This window comes from Juglans regia, chromosome 13, assembly GCF_001411555.2.
Source record: "Juglans regia cultivar Chandler chromosome 13, Walnut 2.0, whole genome shotgun sequence".
In the NCBI taxonomy this organism is placed as follows: domain Eukaryota; kingdom Viridiplantae; phylum Streptophyta; class Magnoliopsida; order Fagales; family Juglandaceae; genus Juglans; species Juglans regia.
Window position 1 is genome coordinate 12,887,757 of NC_049913.1, and position 19,310 is coordinate 12,907,066.

General features: G+C 34.4%; 1 protein-coding gene across 1 annotated transcript; it reads left to right on the forward strand.

Moving 5' to 3' along the window:
* The first annotated feature begins 8,790 nt into the window (after positions 1 to 8,790).
* LOC108984711 (mitochondrial outer membrane protein porin of 36 kDa) lies at positions 8,791 to 13,145 on the forward strand. The gene is made up of 6 exons (XM_018956754.2): positions 8,791 to 9,083; positions 9,204 to 9,271; positions 11,013 to 11,123; positions 11,928 to 12,014; positions 12,162 to 12,370; positions 12,514 to 13,145. Exons 1-6 carry the CDS (start codon positions 9,035 to 9,037, stop codon positions 12,818 to 12,820), a joined length of 831 nt encoding a protein of 276 aa, XP_018812299.1. The 5' UTR covers positions 8,791 to 9,034; the 3' UTR covers positions 12,821 to 13,145.
* The last annotated feature ends 6,165 nt before the right edge of the window (positions 13,146 to 19,310 follow it).

A 19,310-nucleotide genomic window follows, 5' to 3' on the forward strand; every position in this document is an offset into this window, starting at 1 on the left:
GGGTTCTTTGGTTTTTGGAAAACTATAAATGCAATGATCTTCAACCTTCATTTTTTTTTTCCTTCAAATGAGATTTCCATAGTAGTGGGTTTTTTTTTTTTTTTAGGTAAGGAAAACTCTAAAATGAAAAAGAAATTGACTTTCTTCTACCTAAAAAAGTTTCGTTCTAGAAGTTGGCTACCCATTTTTAATTTATCAGTTATTTGAGGTCATATGCATAGTATAACATTCTGGCATATTAATGAAGAAATTACCATTACTAAAGGAAGAAAGATTATTTTTGTTTCATTGTTTCCTTTTCCATCCTTCCACAGCCAGACCAGGATTTTGAAAAGCTTTAAAATTGTAGTTCAACAACAAAGTCATACTTGGAGCCGGTTTCTACTATTGAGAATGGCTTTTGTTTTAATTCTTCCCAAACAATAAATATAGCACAGGAACAGAACAAAAGAAACCAGAAACATAGATCATTCTGAGATGCATGTGAACTGGTAAATCAATTTTTTTTATTCATCATTATCTTTTTCTTGCTTGGGTCCTAATTCTTCCACCAAGGGAAAAGTAGAAAAATATTGAAATTGCAAGAAAGTTGGGTCGACAGGCTTTCAGCTTTTAAAAGGTTTGTTCATGCAGTTTCAGCTTTTACCGTTCCCTTTGTCTTTTGTGGTATTTAAAGCTTGTAGTCTTACTCTCTTCAATTTTAATTCCAGTTGTGGAGTTCTATCCGAATCTTAGGTTTTGAACTTGATCCAAAGGGCATAAAAAAAGGTATGTTTTTGTACCCGAATTATTAATTCACTTCAAAAAAGTCATTTTTTTCACCCTACATTGAGCTCTGTTATGAGTTTGAATAGGTAATGGGACATCAACAAGATCGAATGGGTAACTAATACCTCCCATTTGTAATATGATTTGATTGATACCTCCCATTTTTTTCCTTTCTTCTTTGAGGTAAGCCTACATTTAATTGTTTTAATGTTTGTATATCTAGTCTTATTGGGATCATCTAGATGAGGAAAGAGAAAGAACACGTATCTCCTCTAACACCTCTTGTCTCAAATGCATTGACCTAGGTATTGCAATATTGTCTCAAATTCAGTATCTGTGTTGAATTAATGTGTATTCTATGTAGAGCAATCTTAGTGTGACTTTATAATTCTTTTTAAATGTTAAGACATAGCAAGACATATTCTAGCCGTTTTCAAAGCTACTCGAGTATGTTCATTGCCAGATAAGTATATTTTAGATCGATGAAGGAAGGATATAAAAAGAAGATATACTCTTATCCAAAGTAGCTATGACGTAGCTGATCAGAGGCCAAAGACACATATATATTCACGTCTATTGAATATATGTTACAATGTGATAACAAATGCATCGTTATGCGATGAGCATACTGAAGATATGGTTGAGAAGTAGCATGCAATGAATGATGTTTATCGCACCAACAAGTTCCCCAACCGAACGGGTTCTAGCATTGGAGTGACAACTGTCAATACAACAACAGCTGAGAGTTCAAAGAAAGTACTCAATCCCCTTGTTGTGAGAGGCAAAGGTAGACCCCATCTCTGAGGAGGGCATCCATAATGGAGAAAGCACTCACGAGTGTAAAAACCACGAAGAAGAAGGCTATTGCGAAGAATAGAAAACGTAGATAGGTGAAATAAAGTTATAGATAAGTAAAATAATGTTTAATAATTAGGAGAAGTTATACAATCTAACTCTTTTTATTGATTCTTAGCCACCTAGAGGATATATGCAAGTTTTGGACACATGCAGAAACTTATTTGACCAAGTAGTGATTGGGACTACCGAGACTCTTCTCATCCAGGTATACTATGTTCAATTGAGGTTTATTGTATTTGCATTTATTTGATGAAGTTTATAATTTATTGATTGTTAGCCACGAGGGCCAGATACCCCAACTTTGGACACTAGTGGAACCCAACAACCAGTGATTGAGACTCAAAAAAGTGTACATAGTTGTTTTTAAGTACAACTTACCTTTATTACTTACTCTCTTTAATGTTTTTAAATGTTAAACATATATTCTATTATGTTCACAGATGCAACTTAGACTGTATGGAACACAACCGGAGAGCGTTGCTGGAACACAACTGGAGCGCTTATTGTAGAAGTGAATATTTTTTATACTTCGAAAATAAAATGTACTCATTGTTTTTTGTTTTAGTAAAAACATTTCCTGAGCTGGTGAATATTTTAGTTTGATTTTGCAGCTGGCTAAAGTGTCAAATTTGCAACAAGCTTGGTGATAAAATGGGGACATCTATCACTGTTAGAAGCTGGGAAGTTCAAGTATTTGTTGTTGTATGGTTGAAAAACTGTTGTTTATGTATATTTTGTTCATGAAGATGGGAGAAGGTCGAAGACCGTTCTTTGTTTTGGAGAAGTGAACTACATTAGACTTGGTTCATGTATTGTATTTGGTTGGATTGGTTTGCATTGTTGGCAACTTATATTTCAATCCTGAAAGATTTTTTTTTTATGAACTTTCTGTCAAATTCTGAAACTTTGTAAATAATGGAGTGAAAATAAGGCTCATAATTAAGCTTTTCCAAAGCTTATTTACAACGTCCAAGGAAACCAAATAGGGATTTTCTGGTTTTACACCCACCAATTCAATAATGACATGTCATGAGCAACTTACTAAATACAAAGAATTGATTGATATATCCACAGCATACAAGCTTTGCTTACATAACATAACAATTACATAAACCAACCACATGGTTCCGAGCAAGTAAGTTAGTGATGTTATGTGACGCCTCCAATTCCCGTTTGGGATGGAACGAAGACTTAGAGCGTTGGGATATGCACACTAGGTTATATACCCTCGTTCATGACAGTTAATATGCAATGCATCTTAGTATGCCACTAGAAGTATGCAATATCGCAGCGGAAATAAAATGTTAAGGTGAAAAATATGCCAGAATAACTAAAACATCTCAACTTCATTAGATAATCATCATGTTTGAAATACTAAAGTAGCATAGACTTATATACAAAGTCATATCACTCTCTTAATGCGATCTAAAGCATAAAGGACTTGGGTTATGAACATCAAAATTAAGTCCAACTTCTTCTCCAAATCCGACTCCTCCTCAATCATGCGAATCTAGTGCTCCATCAATCTCGTCGTGGTCGATTCCTGACACAACTTCTATCATTCCTAGTGGAATGATAGTGGAATGATAGTGGTCCCATAAAAGGGTGAGATTTACTCGAAATCTCAGTAAGTTAAACAACTAACTCACACAAAGATAAATTAATCATAAAAAATGATAAATATGCGATGCATGAGATGTAGAAAATCAGTATACATGTCTCACATCCAGATTCTTCAACATCTTTTTAGAAAAATGAAGACACGGATTTTTACTCAGTAAGTAATTTCGTCATCAATTTTGAAAAGACATAACTTCTTCATAAAAATTTCATCATAAACTTACATAATTATCTTAATTAATAACATAACGTGTGGTAATGTCACAGTTTCCCATATGCACTGTGAGTACCTACCGGTGACCGTAGTATAACTTACGTTGAAACTGTTCTCAATGCATTACTAAATATAACATAACATCATAAAAATCATAATGTGTACACTAACCAACGTTAGGTGTCATAACATGTTGATTTCGCTCTGATATTCTATAAAAAGAACCCATTCGAAGCCTGTTGACTGTTTTTCGTCAACTCAATGGTTACCTCTCCATTATTAATCACTCGAGAGTGGACAGAGGAAATCCACTAGGACAATTCCCCATCCTAATTTTTGGAGTCGTGATAAAATTATTTTCATGCAATATTTTAGAAAATATTTTTCATGACATGTGCAAATGTAGTAAATTTCATGCAAAAAAAAAAAAAAAAAGACTTTTATAAATGTAATATGCAAAAATGGTGATCCCTATTGATCTCTATGAATGCATGCATATGATATTTTCTTTAATCACTAATGATCACCAACATCTTTAGGGACATTATGAAGTCTAATCCTTGAGTAATCAAGTTCATCCCAACACTTAATCAAAACTAAGAAATCCTTAATCACCAATATGCTTAAAACCGATTCATGCTTGGTAATCAAAACAAGATAGATTTAAAACCTATCATGACATGCTTCTAATAAAAAATCTAACATTTCATAATCATGTTAGGATAATGATAGATCATATCAAATCATGATTAGGACATGCCATAGCTAAATTTCCAATTAAAAACATTCAATCATTCAAACCTTCCTTTAATTGACCCGGTTTTTCATTAAGCATCATAACCTTCTCAAAACTCAACCCAATTTCGTACCAACACTTGGAAACAAAATTTGACATGCTAGATAAGATCAAAAGGAAGAAAAATTACAAATTTCGTGGCCTTCCAAGCACTCTAGACTGCCTTAAACAAGAATACTCAAGAACTCACAAAAACTCACTCAGTTTGCACTCTTTTGATCTCTAAGAGGGGGGAAATGCTCTAAAAGCTCAAGATGATGCTTGGAGCTGTGGTATGGGTGAAATGAGAAGGGGAGGGAAGTATTTATAGGTGGCCAAGGGGTGCGGGACGTTGGCTTGGGTGCTTGGTGATTGGGTGAAGTGGAAGGTGCTCAAATCTGGAAAATTTCCAGATTTGCTTGCATGAGCTTACGTCACTTGTGCAGAATAAATTAGTGCCTCAAACCACCATCATTTCCTCTCCAAAGTAGTTGTAAGGGTCCTGCAGATGACTCCAGGTCGTGGGGCATCATTTGGATGGCAGAAGATCTCTCAAACCACACTTGAAAACAGGTGGATGAATGTGGTTTTGTGGTGGCAGAAAATCAGTTCGGTTTTGGATCTTTTTGGGTAGCAAAAATAAGTCAAAATCCTTCATGATGGTCTTGAGACTTCTTGGTGATTGGGTGGAGAAGGAGGTGGCGTGGGGTGGTGGTGCAAACCATGGCAGGAGGCTGCTTCAAATTCAATCCAAATGGTTCCTACACAAACTAGACCAAGGTGCACCCGGTTTGGTTCTTTGAGTTGGTTGATGCAACCATTTTTGTCCAAGGCTCAAACTGAGTTTGGGAGGATAAACCGTAAAAATGTTGGGCCCAAGGGCAAAACAGTCCAAGCATTACAAAGGGCAATGTACAAAACTGATTGAAGCATGGATTGGGCTTGCTATGTCATTTTTCTTAATAACATGTAGAATGGTTTAGTTAGGGTATTAACATTCTAATCATGGTTTAAGGGAGTATTAATTCAAGAAAATTTGAATTAAAGAGTTTAAGAAGAGATTAAGTATGAATTAAGCTTCAAAACATAGCTTAAAGTACACTAACCTCAAGTATGATGGTTAATGGATTTAGCCAATTTTCAAAACTTAATTTAGGTATTTTGAGTGTGATTTGGGCTTAAGGAAACGAATTGTATGGGTTTATTGGGCCTTTGATCTTTGAATGGAAAAATGAGTCCAAACATGACTTTGGGCCATATGAGCTTGAATAGAGCCAAGGGTCCAATTTACACCAAAAGTCTAATGCCTTCCTATACTTGGGCTAAGACTAGTCTTGATTTTCTAAGGGGTTGATTCAATGTTTTTCTTGGGCTAGGCCCATAAATGCACTTGGTTCCTAAAAAGTCTCACCAAAACTACTAATGGGATTACCTCTCTAATCTTTAACTCATTAACACTAAGTACCAACATTAATACTAATCCCACTATCAACCTTAATAAAAGTGATTAACCCAAAAATAAAAGTCTAATCAAGAGTACTTAAGGGTTAATCAAGAGTTAATTAAGTGGGATGTTACATGTTACAAGTACTAGATTTTGTAGTTCTGCCTATTGTAAAAGCAGTCGTAATTGATAGTTGATTCATATATCCACAACATAAAGCAAAGATTACATAACATAATTTATACTTAAACCAACCACATGGTTCCTGAAAGGTTTTTGTACAAAACCAACCCAATATTTGTTTCACTTAGAACATAATATATTGACATGATGAAAAGCGCAGATTTAACATGCAGAGCTATTTGGAGATCTTATAGATGTAACACTCGGGCCACTGGAAGGTAGGCTGCAAGGCTAGCTCCATCTCAATGATCGTAGCATGATTAGTCGTCTCGTCCTCCACTGCCAACAGTCATGACTAACACGCACAAAAAATATAGAAATATTTAGTTCTTGCTCATGTCAAAGATCAGGCACCATTTGCTCTAAACCCCAATTATAGAGAGTAGTTATATTTTTAATCATGATTTTCTGTAGGCCTGTTCTTTTAATTGAAAAATCTTCCAAAGCCACTACTAGAGCTAGGAGATAATCACAATATTGCTGAGGATTATTATTTTTTTTATAAGGATTATAAGGCTATACCTCAATATATATGACAAATCAAATTATAAGAGGATCTATCTTCAATTATTACAAGGCAAGTGATAAAAGAGGAAACAAAAAACAGAGTCATTACAGGGATTGCAAGCATGAAAAATGTGCATACCACATAGCAATTGGAACTTGAGAACAGAGTAATTACATGGTTTGTGTAACCCAAAAATCTACCAAAACACCCATAATTCCAGCAACCCCATAACACCCATGAAGTTCATAAACCTAACAACTAGAAAATCAAGCATCTCAATCAACCGGGTGCTAATTTGGATGCAGAGAACCCCTTTTGAAGGCGAGAACCTTCTCGATACGATGAAGAAAGGATCCCTAATTTGAAATGGTGCATTCCGCAATAAAGAGAAACGGTGCATTTTGGTGTTCTAATTTCTCTCATTCCGATATTCTAATCTTCTTTCCCACCTTGTGTTTCATTCAGCTTTAGCATCTCAAATTTAATGAAACGAGCCATTTTATTAAATATTCACGTCAGACGACTATCTTACACCTACACGAACCGATTGTATATAGAGTTTTCCTTGATCAAAAGAGTATGTATTGCTCTTTTGATTAATGAAAGTTTGGCTATAAAAAATAAAAAATGTAAAAAACAAAGACCGGATCTGTTACCCCCTACTATTCAACAATCGCACTTGATTTTTTCAAGGTACTTGGTTCGAAAATCTGAAAGAAATATCTTTAAAAATATTAAAAAATTAAAAAACGTACAAAAGCATTAAAAACATAAAAATTTATTTTTTGCAAACTATTTACCTTTAAGAATTTATTTTTTGTTTATTAAAATTATTTTATATTTTAAAAGAATATTAGGAGTAATTTTCAAGAGAAGCAGGAAATACATAGAAATGTTCTAATAATTCTAAAAAACGAGTATCAAAATTGATCATTTTTAGAAAATAATGTTAGAACAGTTCTAAGTATACAAAGTTCGTGCATTCTTTTAGAACAAATGTGTGATATAGTGTTAAAAAATTATGTTTCATATAGATACTAAATTTATTCAATTTTTTTTTTTAAATAAAATAGACTTGTACATTCTAATAATATAAATATAATTTTTATTTTAAAAAAATTATTATAAGAGCTGATTTTGATTTAGAGATAAAATGAAACTATCTTACTTTATCTTATATCTTCTTATTTAATTTTAAGGTAGGATTTTGATAGTGAAATGAGATGAAATAATTTTAGATGAAAGTTAAAAGTTAAATAAAATATTATTAAAATATTTTTTTTAATAATATTATTATTTTTAGATTTAAAAAAATTAAATTATTTATTATATTTTATATAAAAATTTATAAAAATTATAATAATAATATGTGATAGATTGAAATGATTTTTATATCTAAATTAAACTTAAAAATTTTATTATTATTCATAAATTATATCAATTTATCTCATTTTATTTATGAATTAAATGGACCATAAGATTGTGTTTGAATGTTGAAGTGAGTTGAGTTGAGATGATAAAATATTATTAGAATATTATTTTTTAATATTATTATTATTTTAGGATTTGAAAAAGTTGAATTGTTTATTATATTTTATATTAAGATTTGAAAAAGTTGTAATGATGAGTTGAGATGAGTTTGGTAACCAAACTCACCTTAAGATTGTGTTTGGATGTTGAAGTGAGTTGAATTGAGTTGAGTTGAGATGATAAAATATTGTTAGAATATTATTTTTTAATATTATTATTATTTTAAGATTTAAAAAAAATTAAATTATTTATTATATTTTATATTGAGATTTGAAAAAATTATAATGATGAGTTAAGATGAGTTTGATAACCAAACTCACCCTCGTTTGTTTTCAGAGATGAGATGAGATGAGATGAGATGAGTTGAGATTAAAGTTAAAAAGTTGAATAAAATATTGTTAGAATATATTTTTTAATATTATTATTGTTTTGGGATTTGAAAAAGTTGAATTGTTTATTTTATTTTATGTGGAGATTTAAAAAAATTGTAATGATAAGGTGAGATGAGATGAGATGTTTTTAGAAAACAAACCAGGCCTAAATCTAATAATGATTGGAGGACATTTGTTACTTTCCTCTCGAAAGTCGAAGGTAGCCTGCAATCTGCAACAGCGTTGAATAGTAGCACTGAATTTAAAAAAATAACAAAAAAAAAGAAACAAAAATAGTAGTAGTACTGCAGCTACTGCTGCCAACCGGAAAACAGAATTCATAAATAATAAATCTATTTATATTTTTTTTCTCATAATCTTTTAATAGCAAATTATAAAATAATAAGATGATTGGAGTAACATTTTCATTCGTAAAACTAAAAAATAAAAATAAAAAAAGAGAAAAAAAGGCTTTGTAGTTTGTAATTTGTATACGGCACCGCATAGCGAATATGCCCCAACCCCTTCGTCCCGATAGTCGAGGCCAGTACAGCACCACAACCTCTCTCATTTCCATCTCAACGGCTATAAAACCGCATCTCTACCCAACACAGGGGATCCGACGGTTTATACCCATCCTCTTGACAAAAAGACCCAAACCCCTTATTCTTTCTCTTACCCTTCTCTTTACACAGCTAACTAATACGCACACCAAACCCTCTCGTTCCTCTCTCATTTTACTTTTCTTTTTCTCGGGAAAATCATGGTGAAAGGGCCCGGTCTCTACTCCGATATTGGCAAGAAAGCCAGAGGTTACCGATCTATTTTTTTTTTCCTTTTTTCTCTATGGTTTTTTACTGTTTTATGTGATTTAAGGCTTTCAATCATTTTATGTGGCGATTTTTATGTTATATTCGTGTTTTAACTTTCAGATCTTCTCTACAAGGATTATCAGAGCGACCACAAGTTCACCATCACTACTTACACTTCCACTGGAGTTGTAAGTTTCTCTTTGTTGCAACTATGTTGATTGTTGGACATGGAGTTTATCGATTACCGATGCTGTGCTTCATTTATTCCCTTTTTTGTGTTTTTTGGCTCTGCGGCTGGCGTGAAAACTGGTGGAAAGATATGGAAAACAAATTGGAGTATAATATCTTATTGTTTTATTATTTATTTCTTAAATTATGGTGAGATCATTTGAGCAAAATCAAGTGCTTGTCCGTGGCTCTTAGCAAAACTATTGAGATCTAAGAGTTGTGGCTTATATACTTTCCTCCTCTGAGCAACTAACCGGAGGGTTTAGTGCTTACGTCTGTTGAGGAGCAGATGTTTTATTTGTAAATGTCATTTCCATTGTTTTTATTCCTTTCATTCTTTTTTGGTGCAAATTAATGTTTTATTGAGTGCCATCGCAACTTAGCTAAAACATGTTTTTAATTTTCAAATTGCTCAATTTTCATTTCTGGTCATTTTTAGCAATTGGAAAGGAGTATTAACTGTAGCATTTCATTCATTTGTATTGGGTGGTTGTGTGCTGTGTTTTTGACAATTCTATTGGTCAACAATTCTTGTTTTGCTCTGTAATTCTTATCCTGCTGCCTGTAATACGCCGACTTCTCTTCAAAAATGTGTTTGTAATTTGTACTTTTAAGTTATCTATAGATACCTGCCTCATCTTGCAAATTGCCTTTTCCTTGACTTAGGTTTCATGTTTTGGAAATTTTGGTTGAAATTTTACTGTGCCTTACTACTTGAGTAGCACCAATTACTTGTAAAAAAATGGAGCTGCAAGAATTGTAATATGTATTGATTGTTACCAAGAATGGCTGGGGCTATTTACTTTGCATATTTATTATTCAATTTGCATTACTATTTAGTAGCATTTTTCTCAATTCTCTTTTTTCTTGGACAATCAATTTGAACATGGAGGTGTGTTTTTTTTTGGGGGGTGGGGGGTAGCAAATATTTCGTCGTTTAGTGAGTTGGTGCTTTTCTTGTATTGGAACGATTTAAACTTTATTATTGAAAGCCCCTTTTTAGTTTGGTCTGGGTCTTGCCTCAATGGCTGGTGGACACTACTCGTGTTGGAAAGGTTGGTTTGGCAGTGCCCCATATATTCATATACTTAATATCCACCACTGATTGCCACCTGGTCCCCATCTCTGTTGCAAACCGCCTCAACCATTTGCCTAGCAATGCTTAATTGAACACAATCAAGTTTTGTAATATAAATATATACCAATAAAAAGAAGTTTTGCAATACCCCTTGGGCGCAAACAATCTTTAGGTGCTATTGGATTGAGGGATTTTTCCCTTGAATTACCCAAGGTGCCATTGCAGGAAATTCCTTGCCGAGAGCCTGAGCACCCTCAGGATTAGTTGGGATGCTGTTCCCGGACACCCGCTGCCAATTAATTTTTTTTTTGCAATGTAATATAAATTATCTTTGTGCATTTCAAATGTTTCACAACCTTTAGTGTGGGTTTATAGTTGGTCAACATCTTGTATTTTCTTATTTTGTTATCAAGATTGGTATAACCGGTGGACTTTTATAACTAATATTTTCATTTTGTTTGTTCATGAATATATATATATTTTTTTTGTTTGCATTCACAACACTTCCTGCAAAGAAATCTTTAGGTTAATCTGTAATGCTTTATGATGCCATGCATGCTACTACTCAATCTGCATATGCTTTAATTTGTGTTCTGACTCTTCTGTTTGTTACACTTGCTCAGGCAATTACTTCAACTGGAGTTAAGAAAGGCGATCTGTTTGTGGCTGATGTGAGCACTCAGCTGAAGAACAAGAACATCACAACTGATATAAAAGTGGACACTAACTCTAATGTAAGTCATTGAAGCTGCATTTTAGTTATTTTTAAGTTTTCAGTGAATTTCTACGTTGAACTATACTTCCTGATCTTGCATGTATTTGAATATAGACCTAAATTATTTACTCTAGATTTAACGCATTTGCCTGGATCACTTGGAGATAGAGATCCAAGTGCTTTTCAAGATCTTGACAATTGAAATTAGGATTATTTTGATCTTTGTTCAGATATGTTAATAGAACGATAAATTAATATTGTATACTTGTCATCAGCATACTACCTTTGTTTTTTGTTAGTAAGTTTAACAATTAGATACCAGTCCACTGAATGAGATTATTAATTTATTTTACATTATTCAATTTGGTGTTATGAATGTCGTGAATGTTTAGCATTGGGGTTTCCTTTTTGTGTGATTCTCAACGATGTTCTTAGCTTCTATCCTAATTTTTTCAATACATTCAATGCCGTTCCCTTTCATTTTATTTTTATTACTTACAAAAAAAAAATTATTTTTCTTAGTTACACACGAGCACATATACATATTGGTTAACTGAGAAAATGTTTATATTGCTACTCCTTTTGTGTGATAGTAATTCATTTATAATCTAATATTGATGCTTTAATTGTTTAAGCCATTGTATTGAATGGGACTAGCTTTAATGACTTTTATACTGATTTTCACAGCGCTTAGCTTGTAATTAGGTTAATCTCTTGTATACTCTCTTATGTACCTGGGCTATGCCTAATTACGTGGATTAATAAAAAGTTTCTTACTTATATAAAAAAAATTGTTTAACCTTAATGTTCCATGAATTTGTAGCTTCTCACAACAGTTACCGTTGACGAACCTGCACCTGGACTCAAGGCTATCTTTAGCTTTATTGTTCCTGATCAGAGGTCTGGCAAGGTAAGAAAAATATTTGTATTTTTTTGTCTGACTAGTTAATACATTTGGATCATGCACCTGAACTTTGCTGCAATGATGAGCACCTCTTTGGTTGAGATAGACATATTGGTGCACTTTGATAGGAGTTATTGGTACTTTTGTTGGCAGGTTGAACTCCAATACCAGCATGAGTATGCTGGAATAAGTACAAGCCTTGGGTTGACTGCCAATCCAATTGTGAACTTTTCTGGTGTTGTTGGAAACAATGTTGTTGCCCTTGGGACAGATCTTTCATTTGACACTACCTCTGGAAACTTTACTAAACTGAATACTGGATTGAGTTACACCCAGACTGACCTCATTGCTGCACTGACAGTGTGAGTATCTGTGTAAAATGACTTCCTTTTCTCTTTACTCAACTATAATTCCTTTTCTGTTGTAATTGAGTGCTATATGCTCTGCTTGCATGTATGTCCAGATATGCTTTCCCTGAAAAATGACATGATGTTGGTGAATGCAGGAATGATAAAGGGGACACCCTTAATGCTTCATACTACCACACTGTAAGCCCATTGACCAACACAGCTGTTGGTGCAGAGCTGTCGCATAGCTTTTCAAGCAACGAAAATACCCTCACAATTGGCACGCAGCATGCGCTTGACCCTCTAACCTCGGTGAAGGCTAGAGTAAACAACTATGGAAGGGCAAGCGCTCTCATCCAGCATGAGTGGCGTCCAAAGTCCCTCTTCACCATCTCCGGAGAAGTGGATACCAGGGCGATTGAAAAGAGTGCAAAGATTGGGCTAGCCTTGGCGTTGAAGCCGTAGGATAGTTAACTACCCTTGCTGTGAATTGAAGACGCCCCCGTTTGGTGAAGGAAAATAAGGTAGATAGACAATATCTTTTTTGTTCCAATGAACTTTTGGTCTGTTAATGTGTTACTATTGGTTTCTTCATATTTTGGTGGTCGAGGATGTAAAAAATAATTTTAGCTGGTGGCACAAACCAATGTCAATTTCCTTTTTGGATTGTCATCCATCCGAATGTTGCGGATGATATTCTTTCGAGCAAAATGTTCTCATTTGGAGTTTTGGCCACTTGACTGCACGTTCTGTCTTTGTAATCATATTTTTCTTCGTTTCCTTTTGCTTAGCTCAGGCTGTAGTACCTAGGCCCTAGAGTGTAAAAAACATCCAGAAAACCGGACCAGACCGGTCCAACTGGTCTGGTTTTGGACTGGACTGGTCCGGTCCGGAATCGATTTTCGAAATTGAAAAACAGGTCTGAATCGGTCCAGTTTTGGTTTCGGACATTTTTGGCCCGGACTGGACCGGTACTAATTTTAAATTATTTTTTTAATTTTATATATAATATATTGTTATTATAATTTATTTTAATAATAATATATAAGATAATATTATTATAAATTTATAAAATAAAAGTTTATTCTTAAACATAAAAATTTAATTGATCATATATTTTAAACATAAAATATATATTAAATTATTAGTAACATTTTATCATGAAAAGTAAGAATATAAAAAGAAAGAAAATCACTCAAATATTATTACTAAATTTTGATGGCCTAATAAGTTCTCAATATCTTTTTTTGATAAGTATAATATCTGATATTAGTAGATTAGTAATACTAATATATATTAGTATATAATTTATATTAATTATACTTATAAAAAAATTTATATTAATTACAATTTACATTTTATGACTTAATATTTATAGTCTAATACTATATTACTATTTAGTAATATACTTTTAAGTCTGTATAAATTAGTATATAAATCACTATACTAAATAATCGCATAAAATAATGATATGGTATTACTAATACTAATATATAGTTATTCTAATCACTATAATTAATACTAATATTTATAATAATACTATAGTCTAATACTATCTTATTATTAATAATATACTTTAAGTTTATGTATAAATTAGTATATAAATCACTATACTAAATAATCACATATAAAATAATGATATGGTAATACTAATACTAAATTACTATACTAATACTATCACTATAATACTATTAATATAGACTATAGCTATACTAATATATATAGTTATACTAAATCACTATAACATTATAACTAATACTAATATATAGCTATACTAATAGTCTTCAAGAACTTCAAGATCTAGTGTCTTGATTTTTGGAATTTCGTCCTAGAGCTAGTTAGTTTCTTACGAGCATGGATGGTACTGGGGGCTGCCAGCCCCCCCTCACGTCGCATGCAAAGACACGCTCGTTTGCGGAATTGGTTTCCCAGGTTCCTCAGGCCCTCCCTGAGGTCTCGATACCTTTCAGGCTACCAAAATGTGTTGAAAGTGAGTTCTTTGTGCAATTTACTAAGGAGGAGTTGGATCGTTCTGCAGTTTCTTTTCGATTCTCTATGGTGTTAAAATTCTTAAGGCAAAGACCATCTTTGGATCGCATCAGAGGGTTCATTCACAGCAGGTGGGGACTAACGAAACAACCAGTAGTTTCAGCAATGCGGAAGGCTCGGAATGTCTTTGTGAGATTTTTAGATGAAGATGATTTCTTGAAATCATTGTCCCGTGAAAGCTGTGATATTGAAGGGGTTGCTTATAGACCCTTTCAATGGTCTACAGATTTTACTGAAGATGAGGAACCATCATTGGTTCCAGTTTGGATCATGTTGCTCGGGCTTCCTCCGAATCTTTATCAAGAATCGTTCTTGAGGAATATTGTTGCACCGATTGGACTCTTCTTAAGAGAGATAATGCGACACGTTGTGCAACTCGTACCGATGGTGCAAGGGTGTGTGTTCTGATGAATATAGATTATGAGCTGATTCACTCCATTTGGATTGGGACACCGAGACATCCTACAAGCATTTTCCAAGAAGTTGAGTATGAAACATTGCCTGCATTTTGTTCCTTGTGCAAGGTGCAAGGGCATAACGTAAAGAGGTGTAAGGCAAACAAGAAAGAAGGAAAAGACAGCAAGAGCTTGAAGGTTATTAAGTCAAATAAAATCTGGGTGCCAAAGGATAAAGAAGATGATGCGGAGATTAATACAGATCATTCGGGGAAAACCTCAGAGTCCCCTGTTTTGGCTTTGGAAGATGTTGAGATTGAGGTGCCGGTCTTGGCTGGTGGCAAGGATGTAGGGAAGTCGAAGTTGGTGTCTGTGAGTGTTATCGAAGAAATGGAGGCCCCCGAGCAGAGGAAAGATCCGTTGATTTGTGGAGAGGCCAACGGGACTTTACCAGCTGAGGAGTTGGTCTATTTACCAATAACAATTCATGATCTGTCTGTTGTAGTTGGTGGCCAATTAGAACCCAGAAGGGTGGAACTCAGCAAGACATTACCAGTAGTGGAAGTTGCAATGCAGAAAGAATCCAGTATTGTGGATCCCAGCAGGAATTCATCAGTAGCGGATGATGCTGTGCAGCTAGAGTCCAGAATTGAAGTGGTACAAAGCGGGAATATCCCAGTAGCAGAAGGAGATGTGCAGTTAGTCCCGACAGATTTGCAGATGGAGTCCAAATCAGAGGATGAAGGTAAGTATCCCCACCCAGGTAAACAAAAAGATGATTTTTCGGATTCTGATTTAGTAGTTAGGAAGTCTCCTAGTAAGCGTTTGTTACATAGGTCCTATAGGGTTCCTAGCAAGCCCTCTAAGCAGAATCCTTGATTAATAAAATGTTGTTTTGGAACATCCGAGGCCTTGGTACCTCGAGGAAACGATTGATGGGGCTTGTACGAGAGCTGCAACCTATTATTCTTTTTATTGCAGAACCGTTTAGGGATGATTCTCATTTGAGTTATTGGAAGACGTTTCTAGAATTTGATGAGTGTCTATCTAATGCAAATCAAGCAGGTAAGCTTTGGTGTTTTTGGAAGTCTGGTTTGAAGGTGGATGTTATGGGTGTTTCAGATCAGCATCTTACTTTGCTTATTAATTCTAGTTTATTGATCTCTTCGGTTTATGCAAAGTGTCGGTTTTTAGATCGGAGGTCTTTGTGGTCTAATTTACTTGGAGTTAATAATTTGCAGTTTCCTCATGTGATTATTGGGGATTTTAATGTCATATGTAATGATAATGAGAGAAGAGGGGGAAATCCTAGGATGCTTATTGCAATGGAGGATTTTTGTTCCTTTATTGATGATGGCAGATTTGTTGAGGTGCCTTTTTCAGGTAATGGCTTTTCTTGGTGCAACAGACGATTAGGTATGGCGCGTTCATGGGCTAGACTGGATAGAGCTTTATGTAATTCCAAGTTTAAGGATCTTTATCCGTCGAGTAGAATTCAATATCTTCCTAGGAGGACTTCAGATCACTCCCCTATGGTATTGGGTCATTTGGTTTCATCTGCTAGGTATGGTCACACATCTTTTAAATTTCAATATATGTGGACTAATCATGACGATTTTTGGAGATGTGTTTCTAGTTCTTGGCAGGTGGAGGTTAATGGTACGGGTTTGTGGAAGCTAGCTGCTAAATTGAAGAGGTTAAAACTGGTTCTTAAATCTTGGAACAAGGACGTGTTTGGCTGGACAGGAAAGCATATTAAAGAGTTAGAAGCTAAAGTGGAGAAAGGTGAATTAAGGCTTCAAGAATGTTACTCGGAGGATTCGGGGTGTAAACTCAAACCGAAAAACCGGACTGGACCGGATCGAACCGGACCGGTTTTATCGGTTTTGAACCGGTCCGGTCCGGAATCGGTTTTTAAAATGTAAAAATCGGCCGGTTCCGGTTTCGGGATTTTTTGGACCGGACCGAACCGGACCGGACCGGTTGATTAAAAAAAATAAAAAAAATATTTTTATATATAAGTTTTATACAAAATATTTTTTATATATTAAATATTAATATATATAAGTTTTATATATAATGTATAATTATAAATTTTTATGTGAAATTTTATATATAACATATATATATTCATATATGAAATAATTTCTTATTATAATTTATAAATTATTACATAAAATATTAATACTAAATCACTAAAAGTTTATAACTAATACTAATATATAACTTATAACTGTACCAATAGTCTAATATTAATACTATTATATAGTCTAATATATTAATAAAAGTATAAAATAGTTTTTTTTAAATCAATTTTTTTTTTATAAACAAATTTTTAATGCCAAATTGTAAAATTTATATTTTAAAAAAATCGAAAAATCGGACCGGACCGGACAGGAAACCGGTAAAACCGGAAGTACCGGTTTGGGAGGGTAACTGGTGCGTAATCGGTTTTGAAAAATATAAAACCGGTACATACCGGTTCGGTCGTAGATTTTATCCAAAACCGGACCGAACCGGACCGGTTACACCCCTACAGAGGATGTAGAAGTAGACGTTTTAGCTAACAAGGTTGAGCTTGATGTCTGGTTAAAAAGGGAAGAGTCTCGTATTGCTCAACAAGTCAAACAAAAGTGGGTATCGCAGGGTGAGGTTTCGACTGCTTTCTTTAAAGCTTTGCAGAATAACAAACATAATATGGTGGTGGAAATGAAGCTCTCTGATGGCAGAGTGCTTAACTCGCCTGAAGATATCCATGAGGCTGCGTGTGTTTATTTTGAGGATTTCCTCAAAGTTAAAGCAACCAGTTCTTTGCCAGATCTGGTTGGGTTAATTTCAGAGGAAGTTTCGGAGGAGGAAAATCAATTTTTTGGTAGTATTCCGTCGGTTGGGGAAGTAAAAGATGCACTTTTTTCTATTCCGGTGGATAGTAGTCCGGGGCCGGATGGATTTGGCTCGGGTTTTTTTCAGCATTGTTGGTCCTTGGTGTATCAAGATTTATTGGAAGCTGTTAGTGATTTTTTTGGCGGGGCTGCCTTACCAAGGTTTTACTCTGCCTCTTATATTGTCTTAATTCCAAAAGTTCAGAATCCTATGTCGTTTGGGAATTTTAGGCCCATAAGTCTTTATTCAGTGGTCTATAAAATTTGTTCTAAAATTTTAGTGAACAGATTTACTTCAGTTTTCAGTAGGATTATTTCTATGGAACAGCGAGCTTTTTTGCTTGGTAAAAGTATTTTTGAAAATATTAGTCTTACTCAGGAGCTTATTCATGATATAAACAAGCCAATTCGAGGAGGTAATATTATGATGAAAATTGATTTTGCAAAAGCTTATGACACGATTGACTGGGTTTTTTTAAGTCATATTTTGAAAGCTTTTGGGTTTTTCCCGAAGGTTTGTCATTTGTTAGTTCAATGTGTTACTACGCCTTGGTATTCTGTGGTTATGAATGGTGTTGCAAAAGGTTTTTTCAAGGGTGGACGTGGTCTTCGTCAAGGAGATCCTCTATCTCCTTATTTGTTCATTTTGGTAGAAGAAGTTCTCTCTCGGCTGTTAAAAAAGAAATTTGAGTTGGGTAGAATTAAAAGTTTTTCCCATCCTAGACATGGTGATTTTTGCAAATGGAGGGAGGTCTTCAGTTTCGGAAATTGTTGAAGTTCTTCGTATTTATGCTGAGTGGTCAGGTCAACAGGTAAATAGCGCCAAGTCTTTTATCTTTTTCTCTAAAAGAATTAATTCTGTTAGACGTAGACACCTTTTATTGAATACACAGTTCACGGAAGGGGTGTTCCCGGTCAAGTATTTAGGGGTGCCTATTGTTTCTAGTAGATTGAAGTTAATTCATTTCTAGGATGTTATTCAAAAAATTCGAAAGAAGATTGAAGGTTGGAAGGTGAGTTTTCTCTCCACAGGGGCGAGAGTCATTTTATTAAAGCATGTGTTGTCGAGTATGCCAATTCACTTGTTATCTGTGATGCAGGTTCCGAAATTAGTGTTGCTTCAGTTTAATAAATTATTTAGCACTTTTTTTTTGGGCTCATTTAATGGGAGTCCCAAGAGGAAATGGATTAAATGGGACAGATTATGCAAACCTGTTGATGAAGGAGGGGTTGGTTTGAGAAGTTTTGTTGATGTGCAAAGATCATTGCATCTTAAATTTGCCTGGAATTTGTTAAGTTCAGATTCTTTATGGAAAAGATTTTTTTGTGCTAAATACTTGCATGGTCAGCATCCGCTTGAGCTTAATCCATCTAGAGGCACTAGGTTTTGGAAAGCAATTGTAAAAGAAATTCCTGTTGTACTTTCACGTTCCAAGTGGAAGATTAGGGAGGGGAACATGTCGTTCTGGAGAGACTGTTGGCTAAATTCTGGACCTCTAATGGAGCAGTATCCGATGGTGGGTGATCCGGAATTGAAGGTGAAAGATTGTATGATTAATAACAATTGAGATATGGAGCAACTTGAGCAGCTAGTAGGGCCCGAGAAAATGGAGGAAATAGTCAATGAAG